The 19,201-nt window shown below is 43.3% G+C and overlaps 1 protein-coding gene across 7 annotated transcripts in view; it reads left to right on the top strand.

Moving 5' to 3' along the window:
• The first annotated feature begins 10,690 nt into the window (after nt 1-10,690).
• COBL (cordon-bleu WH2 repeat protein) overlaps nt 10,691-19,201 on the top strand; it is a 155,010-nt gene continuing 146,499 nt past the window's right edge. For all 7 annotated transcript variants that reach the window (XM_063163413.1, XM_063163387.1, XM_063163404.1 and 4 more), the window contains exon 1: nt 10,691-10,874. In XM_063163413.1, coding sequence (XP_063019483.1) covers nt 10,831-10,874 — 44 coding nt within the window. In that variant the 5' untranslated portion in view covers nt 10,691-10,830. The remainder of the gene's footprint in view (nt 10,875-19,201) is intronic.

Below are 19,201 nucleotides of genomic sequence, written 5' to 3'. Positions count from 1 at the left end.
TTGCCAGTGATGAATATATATACTCTCACTTGAGTCCACTAACACACATCCTTGAATCCTCACTTGGGCACTCAAGAATCAAAGAGCAGTTTGGGTTGGGAAGGGCCTTTAAAGATCATCTATAGTCCAATCCTCACAGCATTGGCAAGGACATCTTTAGCTAAACCAGGTTACTCTTCCCCCCATCCAATCTAACCCAGAACATTCCCAATGATGAGGCATAAACTAGTTCTCTGGGCAGCCTGTTCCAGCCTCTCACCACTCTTGTTGTAAAGACCTTCTTCCTTACATCTGATCTAAATCTACTCACCTGTGTTAAAACAGTTACCTCTTTCTTTTATCACTACATGGCCTGGTAAAAAAATCTGTCCATATCTTTCTTATAAGACCCATTTAAGTATTGAAAGATTGCAGGAACTTTCACTTCTCCAGGCTGAACAACACAAATTCTCTCAGCCTTTCTTCATAAGGGAGGTGTTTCAGCCCTCTGATGATTTTTGTGGACCCTGGTCTCCCCTGGACCCACCCCAACAGTTCCATGGCTTTCTTCTGGGCCATGAGGGCCCTGAGTTGGATTCCATTGTTTAGGCAGAGTCTCAGAAGAAGCCACAGGCATCTGGAGCTTCCAAGTATGTCAGTATGCAGAAATAAAACCCCAAAACATAAAACCCTACCACAGAGGAAACAAAACTCTAGAATCATACAGTCATATATCTGTGGATAAATATATGTGTTTTACGATCTATGTTACTTCTATCTGAAAATTCCAGGTTTAGCCATTCTTATGGTTCATCCCTCAGGATGTTGGATGTTACCCAAACCAGTAGGGTAACAAATGCAATCAAGATCTCTATTAGATAACAGTTTGGAAATCCAGTTGTAACATGTAAATGAACCATATTTTGTAATTTTTTAGAGAATCGCCTTAAAATTGAAAACATGGTAGCAAAGTACTGCTGATTTTCAGTGTCACTCTTGCCCACACCACTCTTTTGCAAAGGGTTAAAAATGCCACCCCTCAAGCTGCATAAATATTCTCCTATGTTATGACATGGAAATCTCTGTGAGGGGGAAGGTTATACCAGCACAGGGGTGACTGTGCAGGGCAGCTGTACCTGTTGTTTAAAATGTGCTGTGAGCTTGGCAACAGTTCAGCAGAGACTGGGCAACCTGACAGAGGTGGCTTCAGCAGCCATGAGCCAAGGCTGTGTGGGGAAGGGCATGGAAGTTTTCTGCAGGTGGGACCCAATCCTGTTCCCACACTGGAGTAGGACACAGGGGTATCTTCTGTACGTGCAAGGACAAGAACAAGCAGGGGCTGCTCACACCAAGCACCCTGAGAAACCTTCGTGTAAGCAATGATTTAGGCTGCAGAGGTTGCTGCAAGACTCCCAGCTGGTTGATCTTGTGTGCACACACAGTCTGACTCAAGCAGACATTTCTTTCAAGTACAAGAAGTGTTTGGACAATGCTCTCAGACACACGATGTGATTCTGCATGTCCAGAGCCAGGAGCTTGATTTGATGGCCATTGTGGGTCCCTTCAATTCAGCATATTCTGTGATTCTCTGAACCACTGGTGTGATTTGGCACATCAAATACAAAGTATACCTGAACAATTAAACTGTCACTCTGACTTTTACCTTCCCCATGTAAGCTGTACTTAGGTTTCAAAATACGTTATCAGTGAAAGTTTGTAAATATTTCCAGGCGCATTTTGGTTCAGTACTGATCCCGAAAATTAATGTGGCTTTTGTGATAGACTTTAAAAACAGGCCAGTGCTGTGAAAGCACCTCCATAGTTATCACAGGTGTTAGTCTAATGCCTTTTCAGAGGATTTAAACCTTCATTTGTCATCTTTTAGTAAAAGAAAAAATAGCATGTAAATCAGCAGGTTCCTTTGATATTGCATCAGATTATGAACAAGTATAAAACCAATCAATTCCTTCGAATCTTTCTGAACATGTGCCTATTTACTGAAGAGTTTGTGGTCTTAATCCTAGACCCTTCATGGCCACTAAGGCCTTTCTGTGACAGAGAAAAGATGAGTCTCTGTGGTATTGTTGTTTTCCTCCCTTGTCATCCACCTCTGCTGAGTGAGAGAAGGTGGAGAAAAGGTGGGGCTCTGGCTCGCAGCCCACTCTGCTGGAAAGGTAAACTGTGCCAACAGGCTGGGCAGCAAGCAAGTGCTGATCCAGCCACCAGCTGCTGCCAGCAGAGCTCTTGCCATGAGGGCAGAGGAGGAACCAAGCACAGATCTTGTCATCACAGTTTGTTTTCTGGGCAGTCCCTGAAGCCACACAGTTCACCACCCTGAGCAGAAAATTCACAGGAAGCCTTGAAATTTTCCTAGTTTGCAACTGTGAACATCAAGAGAGTATTCTCTCTATTTTTAAGTTAGAGGTGCTCCATATTTATTTTTCCTAAGGACTTCTAATCAGCTACTTTTGTATTCTTAATGCCTTGAACTTGAGGTAATTGCCATGCTGTACATTTTCTGGATACCTGCAGATGACTCACTTGAAAAAATGGAGCGTAGTTTCATTTTAATTATGTAATAATTTATACCACACCCCTAGACTGAGACTGCAGCATAAGGAGAGCTGCCAAGCCAAGAGAAGACAGATAAATAAAAAGGTTCCAAAGGTTCATCAACCACACTGTGTCAGGTAAAGGGTGTTTAAAGAATGTGGCAGACTTTTTACCTTCATGTTGTCTTTTAGGGGACAGTAAACAGCAGACTCTTGAGAAGATTCACAAAGCACCAGTACAACTGGCCAGAGGTAGAATTACAACATGTTAACTTCCCATTCAAAAGTAAGAGGGAAACAAATGAGTGAAGAAAATTTGTGTGGAACAGACAGTCATTACTTACCTGTGTTTGCAAGTGATATGAAAGATTTGGTAAATGCAGTTGGAATCAGTAGAAAACCTCTCAATATCAGTCAGCTTTGATCATTACAGTGATGTTGTTCACATAATCCATATTTCCTCCACCCCTCTTTGACTCTCCAATCCTTTCCTTGATAATTCAAGGTCAGTTGTTCTGGTTTCTAATTCTGTGTATTGCTCACAGGAGCAGGGTGAGGAAGGTGACCTCAACCCCTCATAAAAAGAGAAGCTCTACCCTGTCTTGTCACTGTGTAACCACATCAGTTCAGTGACACTGTGGTGAAACAACTGTGTACTTCATCTCAGACCAAGATCTCCTGGATTTGTACCACCAGACATCTTCGGAAGACACCATTTTCTATTCTTTAGCCATACCTAGCTAACTCAAGTCTTCTGGAAAAAGACATAAGCAGCAGCATTGGTCTCAAGGTATGTTAGCAAAAAGTAAAGTATTATTGTTTTGTCATATACTGGTATTAAGGTCTAAAGTTTGTTAAATCTATAATGGGAGAATTAAGAAACCTTTTCTGGCCTCATAGGATCAGGTGATGGAAAAGTCACCATTTGCACCACTGATCATATCATGATATGATGGTGACTAGAAAAATTGTATTGTACATGATGTCAATCTAAACAAGCTCACAGTGAATTCCTCAAGGTAAGGAGGTAAGTTAGTTTTTCATTTACCCTCTTGTGCTTGTAACCTAAATCTGAATAAGGCTTTATGTGTGTCAGAGTTCCATTTGCCTTGTTCAGATGCTTTTCTGACAATAGCATTTGTTAAGGTGCATCATTCTTTCAGGGCTATGAGTTTCATATTAATACAATTTAGTGATTTCAGCAGGTTCATGAGGTCTGTATTTGGGGTAGGAATGAGTAAAAAGGTAGGCTTTTGGGAGTGCATGTAGTAATTTAACAGGATGCAGCTATTCAAGTTCTGTTCAATTTATGGAGAATAGTAGAGATTATACAATACATCAAAGGTATTTTTTTCCTAAACAATTAAGGAATATGGTGATATAATATTAATGACCTTTCTTTTTAAATCTTTGTGTGCTTTGAATTGTTGAACTAAGGCAATCACAAATTAGGTAACTCAGTAGAAACAGCAGTAGCATTAAGGCTGCTACTTTTGTAACTTTGCATAAGTACGTAAGTATTTGTCTATTTCTGCAGGGTGTTAGTTGTGACTTAAACGCAGAACCAAAACCTGTTTTCATTGATGTTGCTATCAATCAGGATTAACTGAAAAGTGTATTAGAGGATGCAAGTGTGAAATGAGAATTATGTATGTAACTATGAAATTCTATAAAATCTGTATTGCAATTTATCCATTCTGAAACTTGAAAATGAAACCTTGAGATACGACTGCCTCCTAACCATGGAAAATTTCTATATTTCAGTGAATTGTTTTCCTGAAAAAAATATTTAAATGTAATAGAAGTTTAATCCAGTCTGTGAGCTAAAAGATAGTTGTGGATAATGTTAATAAAGCTTCTCCCATACAGTGGTAAATATTTATATAGAGAACTGTGAGGGTATATAATTCTTAGGATTATAGCACGATTATATTTTTTTATATCAAAATGGTAGTGGCCTTCTTGAACTAGAAACCCTGGTACTGAGTATTCACTACAGACATGGTTCATGAGAATTGTCTTCTAAGGGAATTAGGGATTAATTTACTCCAAGAAGGACTCTAGGAGTTAGTAGCTGAAGCCCCAGCTGACAGTCAGGGTTTCAAAGGCAGGAGTTGCTTCTCACTGCTATCACTCCCAGCTCCAACCTGGAGAACTGGGTGTGATCTGTGGGAGGGGCATGGGCTGCTTGCAGTGGAGAACACGCGATGTTGTGTATGCAGTGTGCTGCACAGGAAACACTGGGAATGTGCCACATCCACAGCTTACAGAGAGGAATTTTCTGTTTTATTGTGTCACTAGAACATGCACGGAGTGTCCCTCTCGCAGTCTTCTTCTCCTCCTTATGCAGGAGGCTCATAAAGCTTCCCTTTCTAATAGTTCTGCTGGGCTGGGTGGCACAAGACCTTTACTTTGGTTTCACAAAAATTCTGAATGAGAGGATAATTCTAAGAGTACAAATTACTTGTATTACAGGAACAGGTAAAGGTGAAATGAATTTTAGTGGCACGAGCATCTGTAAGGCAGTGAGTCACATCTCTGAAATGCTTCTTTCACAACTTCAGACTCTCTTTGGCATGGCAAACAAAGAACAAAAAACCTCCCGGAGAGGAATGGCTGTGGGTGGGTCACTCTGACCAGCAGGCCTAGCAAGATTAGTGAAGATAATTTTACATAAATTACCCAGTTTTTGATTCAAGTTTGTTTTATTAGATAGCAAAGATTTCCCAAAGGTTTTTTTCAGTCAAGCAATATGACATGGTGTTGAAAATTGATTTTGGATTTTCTCTGGATAGTTCTATTGCCTTTTCTGACACTGTTTGGAGAAGTATGTTTTCACTGTACAGATAAGTATGGGTCATGCCACTATTTTATGAAGCATTTTATATTATCATGTTGCCTAGGAAGGTTCTCCCCTCAGCTGGGCCCAAGAACATGAACTTTGGCCCACTAGGTCTGTCCCAGTAAATATACTTTCATTAATGTCAGTTCATTTGGAGGCCTCGGGTTTCAAATTGCGAATAAAAGTTCAAATAAGAGGAATAGTGGAAAAGAGAGAAAATTGAAGGCTACTTGCCCAAAACATATAGAACAAAATGGTAGGGGAAAAAAATGTTGGGGAAAAAAGAATACATGGAAGAATAAGCATGAAATCAATACGAGATCTTAAAACAAAATCCCCAAAGTTCTACGGTTCTTACACTCAAGACTGTGTCAGGGTATTATAGAGATCAGCTTCAGTGGTTGTCTGCTGTGTCCACTTTTAGTCACATTTAAAATAACCCAATTTTCATGTCCTCATGGCTGTTTAATGTCCTTTAAATCACTGTTCACAGAAATTTCACTTGCTCTATTCACATCATGAGCTTAAACCATTTCCCCATCTATTTTAATGTACATCACATTCCCGCCCTCCATATGTGTTCTGAAATACCCTCTTAGGCAAAAGGACCCTCCCTTTCCAGAGTATTTTTACATGGCATGATGGTGCTCAATCTGCCCTGCGGCTCCTGATTGTTGGTGCTGGGCCAGGGCTGCACCACACACCCTCTTTTCTCCAGCACTGCTTCATCCCTCTCTCCACCACTTTGCAGATCACACCACAGTTTTAAGGCACAAGTGAATGGTCAAGCAGGTCATTCTTCACCAGCCTTTTCCACGCAGAGGGTGGGCAGGAGCCTGTAGTTTTCTTCACCACACTCACAATACCTTTTTCTAGGTCTTAATGCCAAAACCACTAAACTCTTCACCGACTTCAGTAAGTTTTGGGAGATAAAAGGAAAAAAAATCTCTGAAGGGATCTGTCTTTCAAAACAGAATGGGTTGAGAGATAGCAAGACAAAGGACAAGCTTCAGTATTTCTACAAACACAGAAGACAGTTACTCAATAATTCAGAAATAGTATAAACTACCTCAGCAAAAGCTACAAAAAAAACCCCTTATCTATGTCTATATGCATGTACTCTTTCAGATGGCTTGTCATGTTTTTGTATGATTAGTATCTTTGTGATCCTCAATTGACATCACAGACATTTTACACATAAATTTCTAAAAGATGAAGAAAACCAAAATTGCTGTTCCAAAACTCCTGGGTTGTCCAGGGCAGGAACTGTCTTTGCTCTCTTGCAGATGCCATGCAAGTGCAGTTTGGCACTGAGTCTCAAAGGAGGCTTCTCAGCACCACACAAGACAAGTGTGAAGAACAAAAGATGAAGCAGAAACTTATTGGCAGTTTGCTATGTGACTCAGCAAGCATCCTTGTTTCTTGTTCCCCCTTGAGTGCCCCACTTATCAAGCCATGGTGCCTTTCTGAAGCAAATTCATCCTCTTCAGTGGTATTTGATAGTGTGCTAGGCTATTATGGACCAATGACACAATATTTGTTCAAAACTAGTAAATGTTTTTATTTTTATTATCGTTCATTTAAAATGCATATAATGTGCTCTCAGCTATTTCACGTTCCTAACAAAAAGAACAGGACATGTAGGGCCAACTCCCAAAACAAATTTCTGAAGAATGGATGCTCTGAGACTTAAGGAAAAGGCCCAGCAAGCCCTGAAAATCTAAATTCCTCTCTTTTTTCTTTTTCACTTTGGATAGCAAAATGAAAGAGTTTTGTGAGCTTGAGGCTACACAACTCCAATTGTTATAATTACACAGCCAGGAATTTTACAATTGTACAGTAAGTCAACTCTCTTACAGGGACTAATACCTAAATTGAAACTTCTAGCTTGCTTACAACGGGAAAAAGACTTATGTGGTTAAAAAAGTTTGCTATTACCTGAACCTAACCACAACAACCAACTTCTATTCGCAATTGCTTCCTGCTATAAATTTGGGGTTGTTATTTTTTGCTTTCATTTTCAGGCTCAGACCTGTTTTCTGATTCTATGATGGTCCTCAAACAGCTAAATCCTAGAAAGAGATTATGTGTTGGACTAGAGAGAAGGCTTGGTTAACTGGTGCATACTAGCTGATCTAATTTTAAGCTCTTTTTGCTATATAAACAAAATCTCTGGTATTAGACTTGTCTTACTAGATTCCTTATGTGTTCAGTTACATTTATACTACAGACTCAAATTCCTGAAATAATGCAGGCCAGTTTTAGTAGAAAAAAAATGTAGCCTTAAAGGGTTGATTCAGTAATTCTACTAGCAGTGAAGCTCAAGAAAAATAGGACTAAGATTTTGAAAACTCTACAAAGGATAAATGTGAAATTGCACTGGTAAATAATTGATTTCTATTTTTTATTTGTAAAGGCCGAAACTATTTTACAACAAGGATTTTGTCATGCAAGTGAATTGATTTGCTTAGGAAACATATTGAAGAGGCTTATCTACAAACAGAAAAGGGTTAAACAGACTGGGAGAACTGAACATGCCAATCTCAAAATTTTATGACATTGGCAAATATTCATATAGCCCCTCTCCAAACTAATGCCCTTTGCCTAAACAAAGGAGCACAGCACCCCGATTGTGGGGATTACAATGCACACTAGAAATAGCCCCTTTGCCCTTTTTAAGAGGGACACAGTGCCAAGCAGCCTAGAGAAAAACAGATTCCCATGTTGCATCACACAGTGTACTCCTCACATTTCACTCAGCTTTTCCATCAGATATTTGTGACTAAAGAATGGGGGACATGGGCACTCGGCCCCACTGATGCTCTGGAGATGCAAGATCATGACTTTGGTAATTAACAGGCTTTCACTCTTTTGATATGCATTACAAAATGAAGGGAACATAAAAAGCAAGTACTAGTTTGATGTTTTGTACGTTACACCCCTGCTCAGGTATAAAAAGTTAGAAGTTACAGCTGAGGCAAGGGAAGTCCTTTTGGTGTAGTTTGCTAATGATGCAGTTGGGAAAACATTTGGGTGTTTCTGCAGAGGTTTTTGTGCCTGTGCAGCTTTAGCAACTGTTCTAGAATAGGGAGGAGTTTATGATTTAGGAGTAAAAACAGGAGATGAAAAATGACTGAACAGATGATGAACAGAGCTGGGAAATCAAGCTCCCATGATTTAATAGATGACCATTCATTCCTGGAGCTATGGAAACTGACAGCATGCAGCGACTGAACCCATCCACATGCAAAATAAAGTACGCAGCCTAGCCTATTTATTTTCATAAAGGTGCAAATTAGGATCATGCATGTGGCTCATTACTGTGGCATGTGGCTCAGATGACCGGGGTAATTACTAAACTGTGGTGACTCAGTCAACTTCTACCCATGGTAACAGGGAAATTAGAGATCAATGTTTTGCTTCTGCAAATTTGGGGGTTTGTTTCTCTACGTACAGCTAGGACAGGCAGCTGCCTCCCATAGGTACCTGCACACAAGGGCTTGGAGAGGAGGGAATGGAAGCCAGCATTCTTAAATGTCTGCTGAGGAGATGGGAATTAATGGAGACTTGAGGCTGTGAAAGTGAGAGAAGATAAAGTTGAGGATGACTATAGCACAAGAAGTGTTATGTTATACATTGGGGTAAATACATAGAACATGGTATTTTGATCATAATGCAAAAGCCTTGGTAGACAAGGGTGGGCATTTACAGTGATCTTCCAGCCATGTAGTACAGAAAAGATAAACATGTCTTTCACTCCTCTATTACTTGCAAATTAATCCAATGTCTGAATGTTTCAAAGCATTTTCAGTCTGCCTGGGATGGGATTTTTTGCATATGGTAATGCCATCAGCCACACACACCTATTTGCCAAGTATTTCTTACTGAGGAAGCAACTCTCACTTTTGGAGCCAGAGAAACTGCTTGCATCTACTTGTGTGGTTACTGAGCTGGGCAAGACACTTTCTGATGGGCAGAGTATGCAGAAATATGAACTCAAAACTGAGGGGATGGAAGGGTTTGGGGAAGGGGTGACCATGAAGCAGAACCTGTGCGACCATCACCAAGGCAGCCAGGTAAGGCAGCAGCCCAGTTCCTCATTCCAGTCTCTAACTGTAACTTCACTCAGCCTGCTTGCTCCTGTCTCCTGGTCCCAATGTTGGCTGCTGGCCTGACCTGTCTCTGCCAACCTCCCACTGTGGCTGGGAAAGCAAGATGACACAAATGGAGAGGAGCAGAAAAACTCCTGAAGTACCTGGAGAAGCCAGGCTGCCCAGCGCCGAGCCGGGCTCAGGACACACACAACAGTGGTGCCAGCCAGACTTTCCCGCCTCCAGCCGGGTTTTGCTTTTGCACGCAGGTGGAGCAGTCGATATTCTGGGGAAAAGGCGTGAGGGGGGTTATTCCTGAAACAGCACACACAGATTTTTACGCGATGCCCACGTTTCTACGAAGACTGTGCCGTTGTGCGCCCCGCACCGCCCGGGCACTGGGGCTGCCTTTTCTGTGCTGGGCTCGTTCCGCGGGAGGAAAACCCGAGGAGAATCCTGCCTTGCCGCGCCACGGCCCTCCAGCCCCTCTCCCTGACCACAGCCGCTGCTAATTTTAAAAGTTGTTTGTACCGCCTCCGAGAGAAGAAAAACATGTCCCGCTATGAACAGAGGTGACGAGAAGCAGGCCTCAGGTGGCAGAGCCAGGGCTGCTCAGGGAGTGAGGCGCAGGAAAAGCCTCCGCTCCGCGCGGGGCTCAGTTTCGGGCACACTCGCCTGACAAGCACTGGGTTTGCCAAGTTCGTGGCAGAAGAGGCAGAGGAGGGTCCTGGGAGCTGGCGCCGGCGGGGGGTTTATCGGTCTGTCGCTCCTCTCCCCCGCCTGTTACCCCATCCGCTCCTCTCCCCCGCCGTGGCGTGGGCGGCGTGGGCGGCCGCCCTGGCAGTGCCCGCGGGGGCGACGGCCGTGTTTGCGTTTGTGCCGGGCAGTCTCATGGAAACGGGCTCGCAGCGCCCCCGCACTCCGCGCTGCCCGGGCAGCGGCCGGCCGAGCCCCGCCGCGCCCGGAGCTCCGCCGCCTGATTCTCGCCCCGCCGTGCCCGGCTGCGGTCCGGCCGGGCAGCCCGGCTGTCAGGGCCCGCGGCGCGGCGTGGCTTCCCTGCCGGCCGGGTAAGGCGGGCGGGGGCCGCCCCGGCAGCGCATCCCCGCCCGCACCCTCACCCTCACCCGCGGCCGGGCCGGGCCGGGCAGGGCAGGGCAGCCGTGGGCGGCGGCGGCCCGGGCAGTGCCGCCCGGCAGCGGGGCGGGGAGCGGGGGAGGTGGGGGCGAGGGAGGGGGCGAGGGCGGCTCTCGCTCCTGAACTCTCCGCTCTTCCCTCCCTCTCGGTACCCCCGCCTCCGACCTTCGCCGCTGCCGGGACCGCGTCTTGCACCGGCCCGTCCTCCGAGAAGCGGCGAGGGGGCCCGGCCATGGAGACCCTCGTGCGCCCCGGGGCCAGCAAGCCCCCCACCGGGTAAGCTCCCGCCGGGACCGGGCCGGACCGGCCGCCGCTCCTCTCCACGGGCGGCAGCGGCTCCGGACGGCGACAGCGGCCGTGCTGGCCGGCGGGCCGCGGTGCCCTCCCTCCGTCCCGCCTGTCTCGCTTCCCTCCGGGCGCCGAGCTCGGAGCGGCGCGCAGGTGTCGGCGGCCGGGCCGCCCGGAGCACAGCCCTGGGACGGAGGGGGCACGGAGGGGGCACGGTGGGGAGCAGGGGGCGGCAGGGCGGGGAGCTCGGGCAGCAGCAAAAAGGTCAGCAGCAGGAGAAGGTGCCTGCTTCGCCTTTGCCCCGCGGGCGGGGCGCCCCGGGCCGGCTGCCGGCGCTGCCGGAGAGCCGGTTCGGTTCGGGGCTTGCTCCCTCCAGGGGCTGGTTCGGAGCGGCCCTGCGGGACGAAGGGCAGCCGCTGCTTGTAGCTCCCGACCCGGGCCACCGGGGCTGCAAGGGACACTGGCGGGGCCGCGGCGGGGCGGAGGGTCCGGGGAGCCCCCGCGGCCGCAGAGTTCTCATCCACACGCCCGTCTGCCCCAGCGGTAGGACGCAGCTGCCAAAAGCCTTTGAAAGGTTTATTCAGCCGTGCCAGACGTGGGTCTCAGCCCCACCGCACGTCCGCGGCAGAGGAAGGAAGAGCATTGCCAACCGCGAATTACAAGTGCCCAAAATTGTCCGAGCTTGGTGGGAGACCGCTTTGACTGCTCCCAGTCCCTCCTGCCTTTGGTGACAAGCGCCGCTCTCGCAGCACTATTGCTAAGCAGCGGTCAGCCCGAGTGCAGACCGCGGGAGGGTTAGGGGTTTTTCAAGAGAACAGACAGTAGAAGATATGCCAGCAGTGGAATTTATTAGTCCGTTAATTAAACGACGAGAGCAGCAGCACGATGAGGTCCTAAGTGATCTCTTTTGTGAGAGCAAAAGCCGGGCAAGTTTAAGAGCTGTGCTGTCTTCTCGCTGCAATTTACTGCTCTACTTCACACTGTACAGGCTGAAAGAGACTGTGATTGCTTCAGCAGCTTTTTTATTTTTAGTTCTAATGTTTATATCATAAATTTATTTTCAACAAATTAGGAAATAGATCTAAAGTACGTGCTAGTGGGCTACAGTAGTTTTGTTCAGTTTCATTTCCTTAGTTTGTATTTAATAGGGAACCTTGCAGTGTACACAGAAAGTAGTACAGGGAGCAGGGAGTGAAAAAAAGATGCCATTGCTAGTGCTGTGGTAATGAAACAGTGTGTGCCATGTTTCTTTGACTTGCAGAGTAGGACATAGCTTGCTGCTCTTTTTGTAAATAAAATGCTTATTTCCAGATGAAATTGAGCCTGTTTGATCGTGAGCTTTTAAGCTAACCTAAAGGAAGGGTGGTAGATGTAAGGTGCCTCCCCTCTCTGTATTTAGCTGATGTAACAGTATAGCTGTTCTCTAAAATCCTGATGGAGAGGAGATCTATGGTGCCAATTTACACGTGTGCTTTGAAGAGTAATTCAGATGCAGTGCTGACTAAAAATTTGTCTTGATTGCTGGGTGTCCAGCATTTTAATGAATCCAAAGGGTCATTAAAAAAATTTAATTTGCAATAGGAACCCATGTCATTGATGCATCTCAGAGAGGACCACTGGGGCCTGGGGGCATTTCTGAATAAAACTCCTGAATCCTTTTGTAAACAGTTTCATCTGTGTAAAGTTGTCTGCAGCCAGATTCAGAAATCACATGTATGAACAGAAGTTATAGTAACTGCATTAACTTCAGTCATATTGCTCCCGACATGGCTCAAGAAGATGAATCCAATGGTAGGGTGCAGATGCACTTGTGATATTGTATAACAAAGTGTGTGGGTGCTAATCTGCTCATGTGGAAGCTGATGGCAACACTGTCATGTGCACCAAGAGGTGACTGCCTGTTTTATCTGAGCTCATTTCAGACTTGAATTACTCTTTGCTGCCTTTTCTTCCAAGTCAGACCTTCTCAGCCTGGATGTGTCTGTGCTGTTAGCAGGGGACTTCACTGAATGGTTCATAATTCCCTCAGTTGCTATCATCCATATTGGACACTGGTGGATGTTTGATCCCTAATCAGATTTTGCTCACTCAGTGTTGAAATCTGTTAGGGTCAGGGAAGTGCACATCTTTGTACTTTTTGGTTTCCATGTGAATCCAGACATGAACTGCATCTGTGGAGTGTGGCTGAGGACCTCTGGCTGTTCAGGCCGTTGTGACAGAAATACCTTCCTTTCATGGCAGGAGACGTGCTATACACATTTCCAGCTTATTGATTGGCTTAGCTTGCAGTTATGAAAGGGAGGTTAAAATGACCGTAGCTTCAAAATTTTTAACAAAATTTAGGCAGAACTGTTTTGTCTCTATGTAAATCATTAACAGCAATATTGTGACTCTCCCTTGTTAAACAGTGAACAAATTTAATGTATCATTTTGTGCAGGGTAGAGCCACTCTGCTGTGTGCTTATACAGATAAACTGATTGTGTGTGTTGCACGGCACAGTTCCTTGAGAATTACACATTTAAATTAAGGATACTGTTGGGCTTTTGTTTTTTGGTTTTGTTTGTTTGTTTATTTTAAATAGCAAAGGAAAAACTGCAATTTGTGCTGGTGTTGCAGGGTTTTTTCCAATTTTTTTAGTTTCAAAAAAAATTGCACATTTCAAAACCAGTAATTTTATTGTTACTGATTGCTAGACATAAGTTTTTTAGAAGCTTTACTGAGTACATAATGCTTTATTTAATGAATAATGCTTTATTTTGATTTACGAAAGTGAACGTAAGACAACCAGTAGAAAAAGTAGAAATGACAATTTACTCTGTGATTATGCAATGGATACTAAAAGACAAATACACTTCTTTAGCATCCTTCTGTTAGTATCTGCCCTTGTTTCATTAGGGAGAACAGAGAGAATCTTCTCTGGATGTTTCAGTTGGTTTCTTTTTTGACCATAATTTAGCATGACAGACATACACTGGTCATAAATGGTGCTGCAAGCTCAAGGATCCATTCTGTTCTGCTCTGTTAGGAGCCCTGCAAAGACCAGAGTATCTTCCCTGTCCACTGAAGTCATCTCCATCTCCCATAAAAGCCAGCAGTTTATGGATCCATCTTTGTGCCTGTGTCTGAGCACAGAAAAGCTTCCTCTGAAGTCTGGCAAATGTGAGGAAAGCCTCTGTATTCAACTGGATTTATGAGTGCTTTCTTTAAGTAGGACCTTTATTTTCTGTGCATCAACTTCCTTTGCTATCTCACAGGGCCTTATGGTACTAAAAAATACAGGCACATCTTAGCACACCTACTTTGGAGTGCCTTCCCTGCTGGATTGAAGTGTCTCTGAAAGTCAGATATGGATGTGAAACATTAGTAATGTTTACATGCAGAACTGGGGAAAGAAAATCCCCAGCTACAGAGCAAGTTGCACATCTCAACTCATTGAAAGTTTTCCTTACTATTTTATAACTACTACACATAGTTAAGCATGTTACTTTGTAAAACTGCACAACCAGCTTAAAAAATCAATATTGTGTTTAGGGTTTTATTTTCTTGTCTAGGAAAGCCTGGAGAGCACTGTTGTGCACAGAACATCTCTTAGTCTGTGTAACACCAGTTATATCATACTCTAGCTCATCTCCAGGTGTTGCACAATTTAGGGTAAAAACAAGCAACATGTAATTAGTTCTTAATTGGAAAACTGAGCAATTTGTAATGTTTTCTATATTTTGTATTTATATGATATTGATGTGTAATGTGCAAAGTGATGAATGGCAAAGGGCAAAGACTGCAACCAGAAATGTAGAGTAGCAGTGTGGTAAAATCGCAGAGTGGTTTGGTTTGAAAGGGACCATAAAAATCATTTCATTCCAGATTTTCTGCTGAAGGCAGGGACACCTTCCACTACACCAGGTTGCTCAAAGTCCCATCCAGTTTGGCCTTGAACACTGACAGGGATGGGACATGCACAGCTTCTCTGGGCAACCTCTTCTAATGTCTTACCACATACCAAAAAATTTCTTCCTACTGTCTCATCTAAATCTCCTTTCTTTTAGCTTAAAGCCATTCCCCCTTGTTCTATCCCTGCATGGTCGCAACTTTCAAGACTGCTGCCTTGACCAGTTGCAAAACTGACACTTGTGCTTTTGGCATCGGCCTTCACATTGTTTCCTTATTTGTATCTGGACCACTCCTGCAGAATTCAGTTAATTTCACTTCAATGCACTTCTTACGTGTCCACCTGAGACAGGGAGCTTCTCTGTGTTGCATTTTCCTGGCACCACAGTCAACGTTAACCCTGTCTTCCTCTCAGTCTGGGCCCAAAGTATTTCTTTCTGTGTCAGTGGAGATACATCACATTAAATAAAACTCTGGTAGTAAAGACAGAAAAATTGTTCTTGCTACTGCATAGGATGAAACAAGGTAATTTTTTTCTGTGTTTGGCACCTCCAAATGAATGTAACTGTTGAGCTAATATACTGTAACAGATTTGTATTTTCAGTCATGACTAATATCTTAGGATTGCTGAAGATAAGGATACTAATTGTAAGGGTAAACCAAATGGTGAGATAAATGCAATGCAATCCAGTCCTGACAGCTGTTCTTTCTGAAGTCTAAATTCCTATTTCTCATCTCTTATTTTTCCTTTTTTTTCCCCCTTTTCCTTTCTTTCAGAATCTGCCAGAGTAGAAAATGAAGGTGTTATATAATTTCTTTCATTTCTAAAATTTCTTTCATTTCAGTACTGTCCAAAATATTCTGGATTTGTTTTGATTTTCCCCATCTCCCAGTTGTCTCTCATTATTTTGTTCCTATGGAATCTTTAATATTTTTTCATCTTGCCATTTTATGCCGCTCCTGCCACCGTTAGACGAAACTGAACCTTCTCTTTCTTAGTGTCACCTGTCTTAGTTGCCGTTCATGTTCTTTCCCTTGCAATTTCAAATTCATTTTTCTTCAGGTTTTGCTCCTGTAAATTTACATCTTGGTCAAATTGCTAGTCTTCATGGAATAATTTCCGTGCTCTGCAGGAATATTTTGATAGGACAGATTTTACTTACCATCCCGTCTGGGCTGGCTACACCATTAACAGTCAGTGTCAGGAGGTTGCTCTGGAGAAGGGGGCGTTAATTCCAGTTTCAAGTGCTCTCCTGCGTACACTTTCAGAAGATGCTGGCCCTTAAAGGAAAACAACTTCCTAAATATTTATATTGAAGTCAGTTCAATAAAAACATGGCTGCTTTGTGTGTAGTTAATGTGTGGTAAATTTCTTTTTGCCAAGCAATTCAGAACCCAATGCATGCTTATGGCCAGAATGAAAGATTTATTTTTTTTTTCCCTTCAAAGGAATGAGAGTTCTCTTGAATACGTGCATTTATTCTTAATCATCTGTCCTCATGTAGACTTCTGTTGTCACGGACTTGAATTATCTCACAATCATTTATGAAGACTTCTTAACAATATTCATTTGGCTTAAAGATATACATGTAGAAGATTCCATATTATTTATATAGGCAGAAGTGTGAACACATTTACATGACCAGCTCCAAAAGCAGCCAGGAGGCCTGTGACAGAGTTAGGGAAGTACCTCACTCCTCCTGAATCGCAATTCACTGCCTTAACAAGTGCTCCCCTGTGTATGGGCTTTAGCTACTCTGTTAGCATCAGCAAACACTTGATTTTCTGGCAACGACTGTGTTCTGTATACTGCAGCTTTTTGTGTTGGTCTGGCATTGTGATTTCCATGAAAATTGACAGTTTTCACACTTTAATGCTGCCTCTAAGAGAATGACGGGCCTTTAGAAATTGTTTTTTCCATAGTGGGTTAAGCCAGTTTATGCATGAGAAACTGGGAAGTGGAAAATACCTACAATCCATGTTTCCAGCTAAAATTATGATTTAAGGATTGTTTAGAAATGGCTGCATTTCCAGGTCATGGGAATTACAACTCTTATTAACGTATGAATCCTCCTATTATAGAGAGTGTTTCCAGAGCTGTGAGTTGCCCAGTGAGTCAGGCTGCTTATCATTAAATAACTGATGGGAATAGTGTCTTGTTGTCATAGTTTCAGCATGAGAGTGTCAGCGATGAGGCAGGGACTGGACCCGTGCTAAGGAGCAAGTCACAAAGCTGTGTGGCATGGCTGTGCTCTGAGGGCACTGATGCACAGCATCTCATACCCACTTTTGTCCCCTCATACCAGAAACCATGTCTTTTCAGTTTTATTAATTCCTCAGCTAATAAGCTTGCCTTAGGTGCTCTGCATTTGTGCAGAGTTGTAATAACCAGAGAAAGGGAAAAAAATGGATTTGGGACGGTTTTTCAATGTTCTTTTGTTCTCATTATAGCTTCCAGATTCAGAGTGTCTATGGGAACATAAAATTAATATCTTATCCCTGTAAATTCAACATGATAATTGTATATTATGCTGTGTTTTGTGTGTTCCGTGGCATGTGTTGTATGGAAAAGAGTTCTCAGTCTCCTTTACGGTTTCAGTGATAAAACATGGGTTACAAAGCTTTCTCTAGTAGTCAAAAAATGATGCAACCTGGATACAGTATTTTTTTGACATGGTGAGGATCATTAAAGCAGGTAGGAAAGGTGGAAATGACGTGGTGCAGTTTGGCCAGAGGTACTTGCAGATGTGCAGTAGACAGACTGCATTTTCAGGTCTGGTTCTTTGTTCTCTAGTATCTTCTTTTTATTAAATGTGGCTGACCTGTGCATAAGTATTCAAGGCTGGTCTGTGAGATCTTCTGCCTCTTCCTCTCTCAATGTTCCTGTAGTGTATGCAAAGTGGAACAGCTCAGTAAAGTGTGGTGGAGAATCCCTCCCTTAAGTAATCATAAACCAGGTAATTAGGGAACTCTCTTACAAGAAACCCATGTTCAAGGATCTACTTGACAAAGGAAGGGCTGAGAGTTAAACTTGCAGTAGCTTTTACTACACCAGATTGCTAGGATCACCCCACAGCTTGGAGTCCTCCTTTTTCCTTTGAGTGAAAAGCCAGACAGATGTGAGCCTCAGTGTTCCTGAAGCCACTGTGTTGTAGTTGGTGTTTCTGTAGCAAGCTCTTACTAGGGACTCAAAGGCTAGAGAAAATACGGTCTTCCTCAGCTGCTCTGGTGTTGTGGTGCTAACAGTGAAAACTTCCTTTGTTCAATGGAATAAACGGGTAACATGCAAAATCATCCCTCTGACAGGGAGCTTGAGCAGGAAAATTACATTTTATATTATCGGTGTTCTAAATATAGCCATACTGTAAGGTTCCAACAGCAAGTACCAATCCAAAAGTACTTAATCAGATAAGTGTTACTTTACGTTTTCACCAAGAGTGACTAACAATCAGTGTGATTCTCTGTTTGCCATGCCTACTTTCCTTTCCTGTGTGTTAGGCTCTATTTACATAAATGCATGCTGATCTCATTGACTGTTACTGGGGTGTTATTGTGAAGTGGAACTAAAATTGTTAGTTTTCAGTAAGCAGGGGTTAATGACATTATTTTTTGAAGCCCACACAAACAGATTTAAAATGGATAACAATGGTTGATGAGATGCTTTCTGAATTTTTAAATGTTGTTGCAATAAACATTCTTGTTACCATTCATAGTAAGATGATATAAAACCTCTTTATATTACTGATTTTTGGTAATATTTCAGTGCCTTGGTTAGACTAAAGAACAGTAAAATTCAAGTGCCTGAGTACAAACACACCATTGATGATCAGCTGTTGCCATCTCCAAAGTCCGACGGTCATTCCTGTTAGTCTGCTGGTCCTCTTTTCTCTGAAAAAGCATGGTCCTTGGCTTTTTTGCAGGGGAGGGGAGAAATGTTTCTCCTTTGTATTTGTGTTACGTGATGCCAGGAGGTGGTGTGGTGGTGGCTTGAGCAGGAGCTTGTCCTCTAAGGTTGCGTGGAGGTCCCCATACTGTAGTACATGTAAATCCACCAGTTACAGAATCATCTCAGTCAAGGCCAACATCTCCAGGGACACAAGAGGAAAGTTCTGTTTTAGATTATCTAGATGACTTGTTTTAAAAGCTCATTTCTTCCTTCTTGCCCCATGCATTCCACAGTGGGCATTCTTCAGTGCTCACCCTGGAGATTTGTTGGGTGCTATGACAGCAGTTTTCTCATGTAAGAGAAAATTAACTAGTAAATTCTACTCAAACCCTTTAAAACACTCATCTTTTGTTGTGTAGCATTATCTTGTTTATGATAACAACTTTTTCCCTGCATTAGTAAGTTCCAAAAGATAAATAAAAACTCTAAGTTACTTTATAGAAAAAACATATTATTTAATTTTTTTCTTACTTCCCTACT

This window comes from Melospiza melodia, chromosome 1, assembly GCF_035770615.1.
Source record: "Melospiza melodia melodia isolate bMelMel2 chromosome 1, bMelMel2.pri, whole genome shotgun sequence".
In the NCBI taxonomy this organism is placed as follows: Eukaryota; Metazoa; Chordata; class Aves; order Passeriformes; family Passerellidae; genus Melospiza; species Melospiza melodia.
Note: the sequence above shows the minus strand (reverse complement) of the source record. Positions and strands in the feature narration are given on the sequence as shown.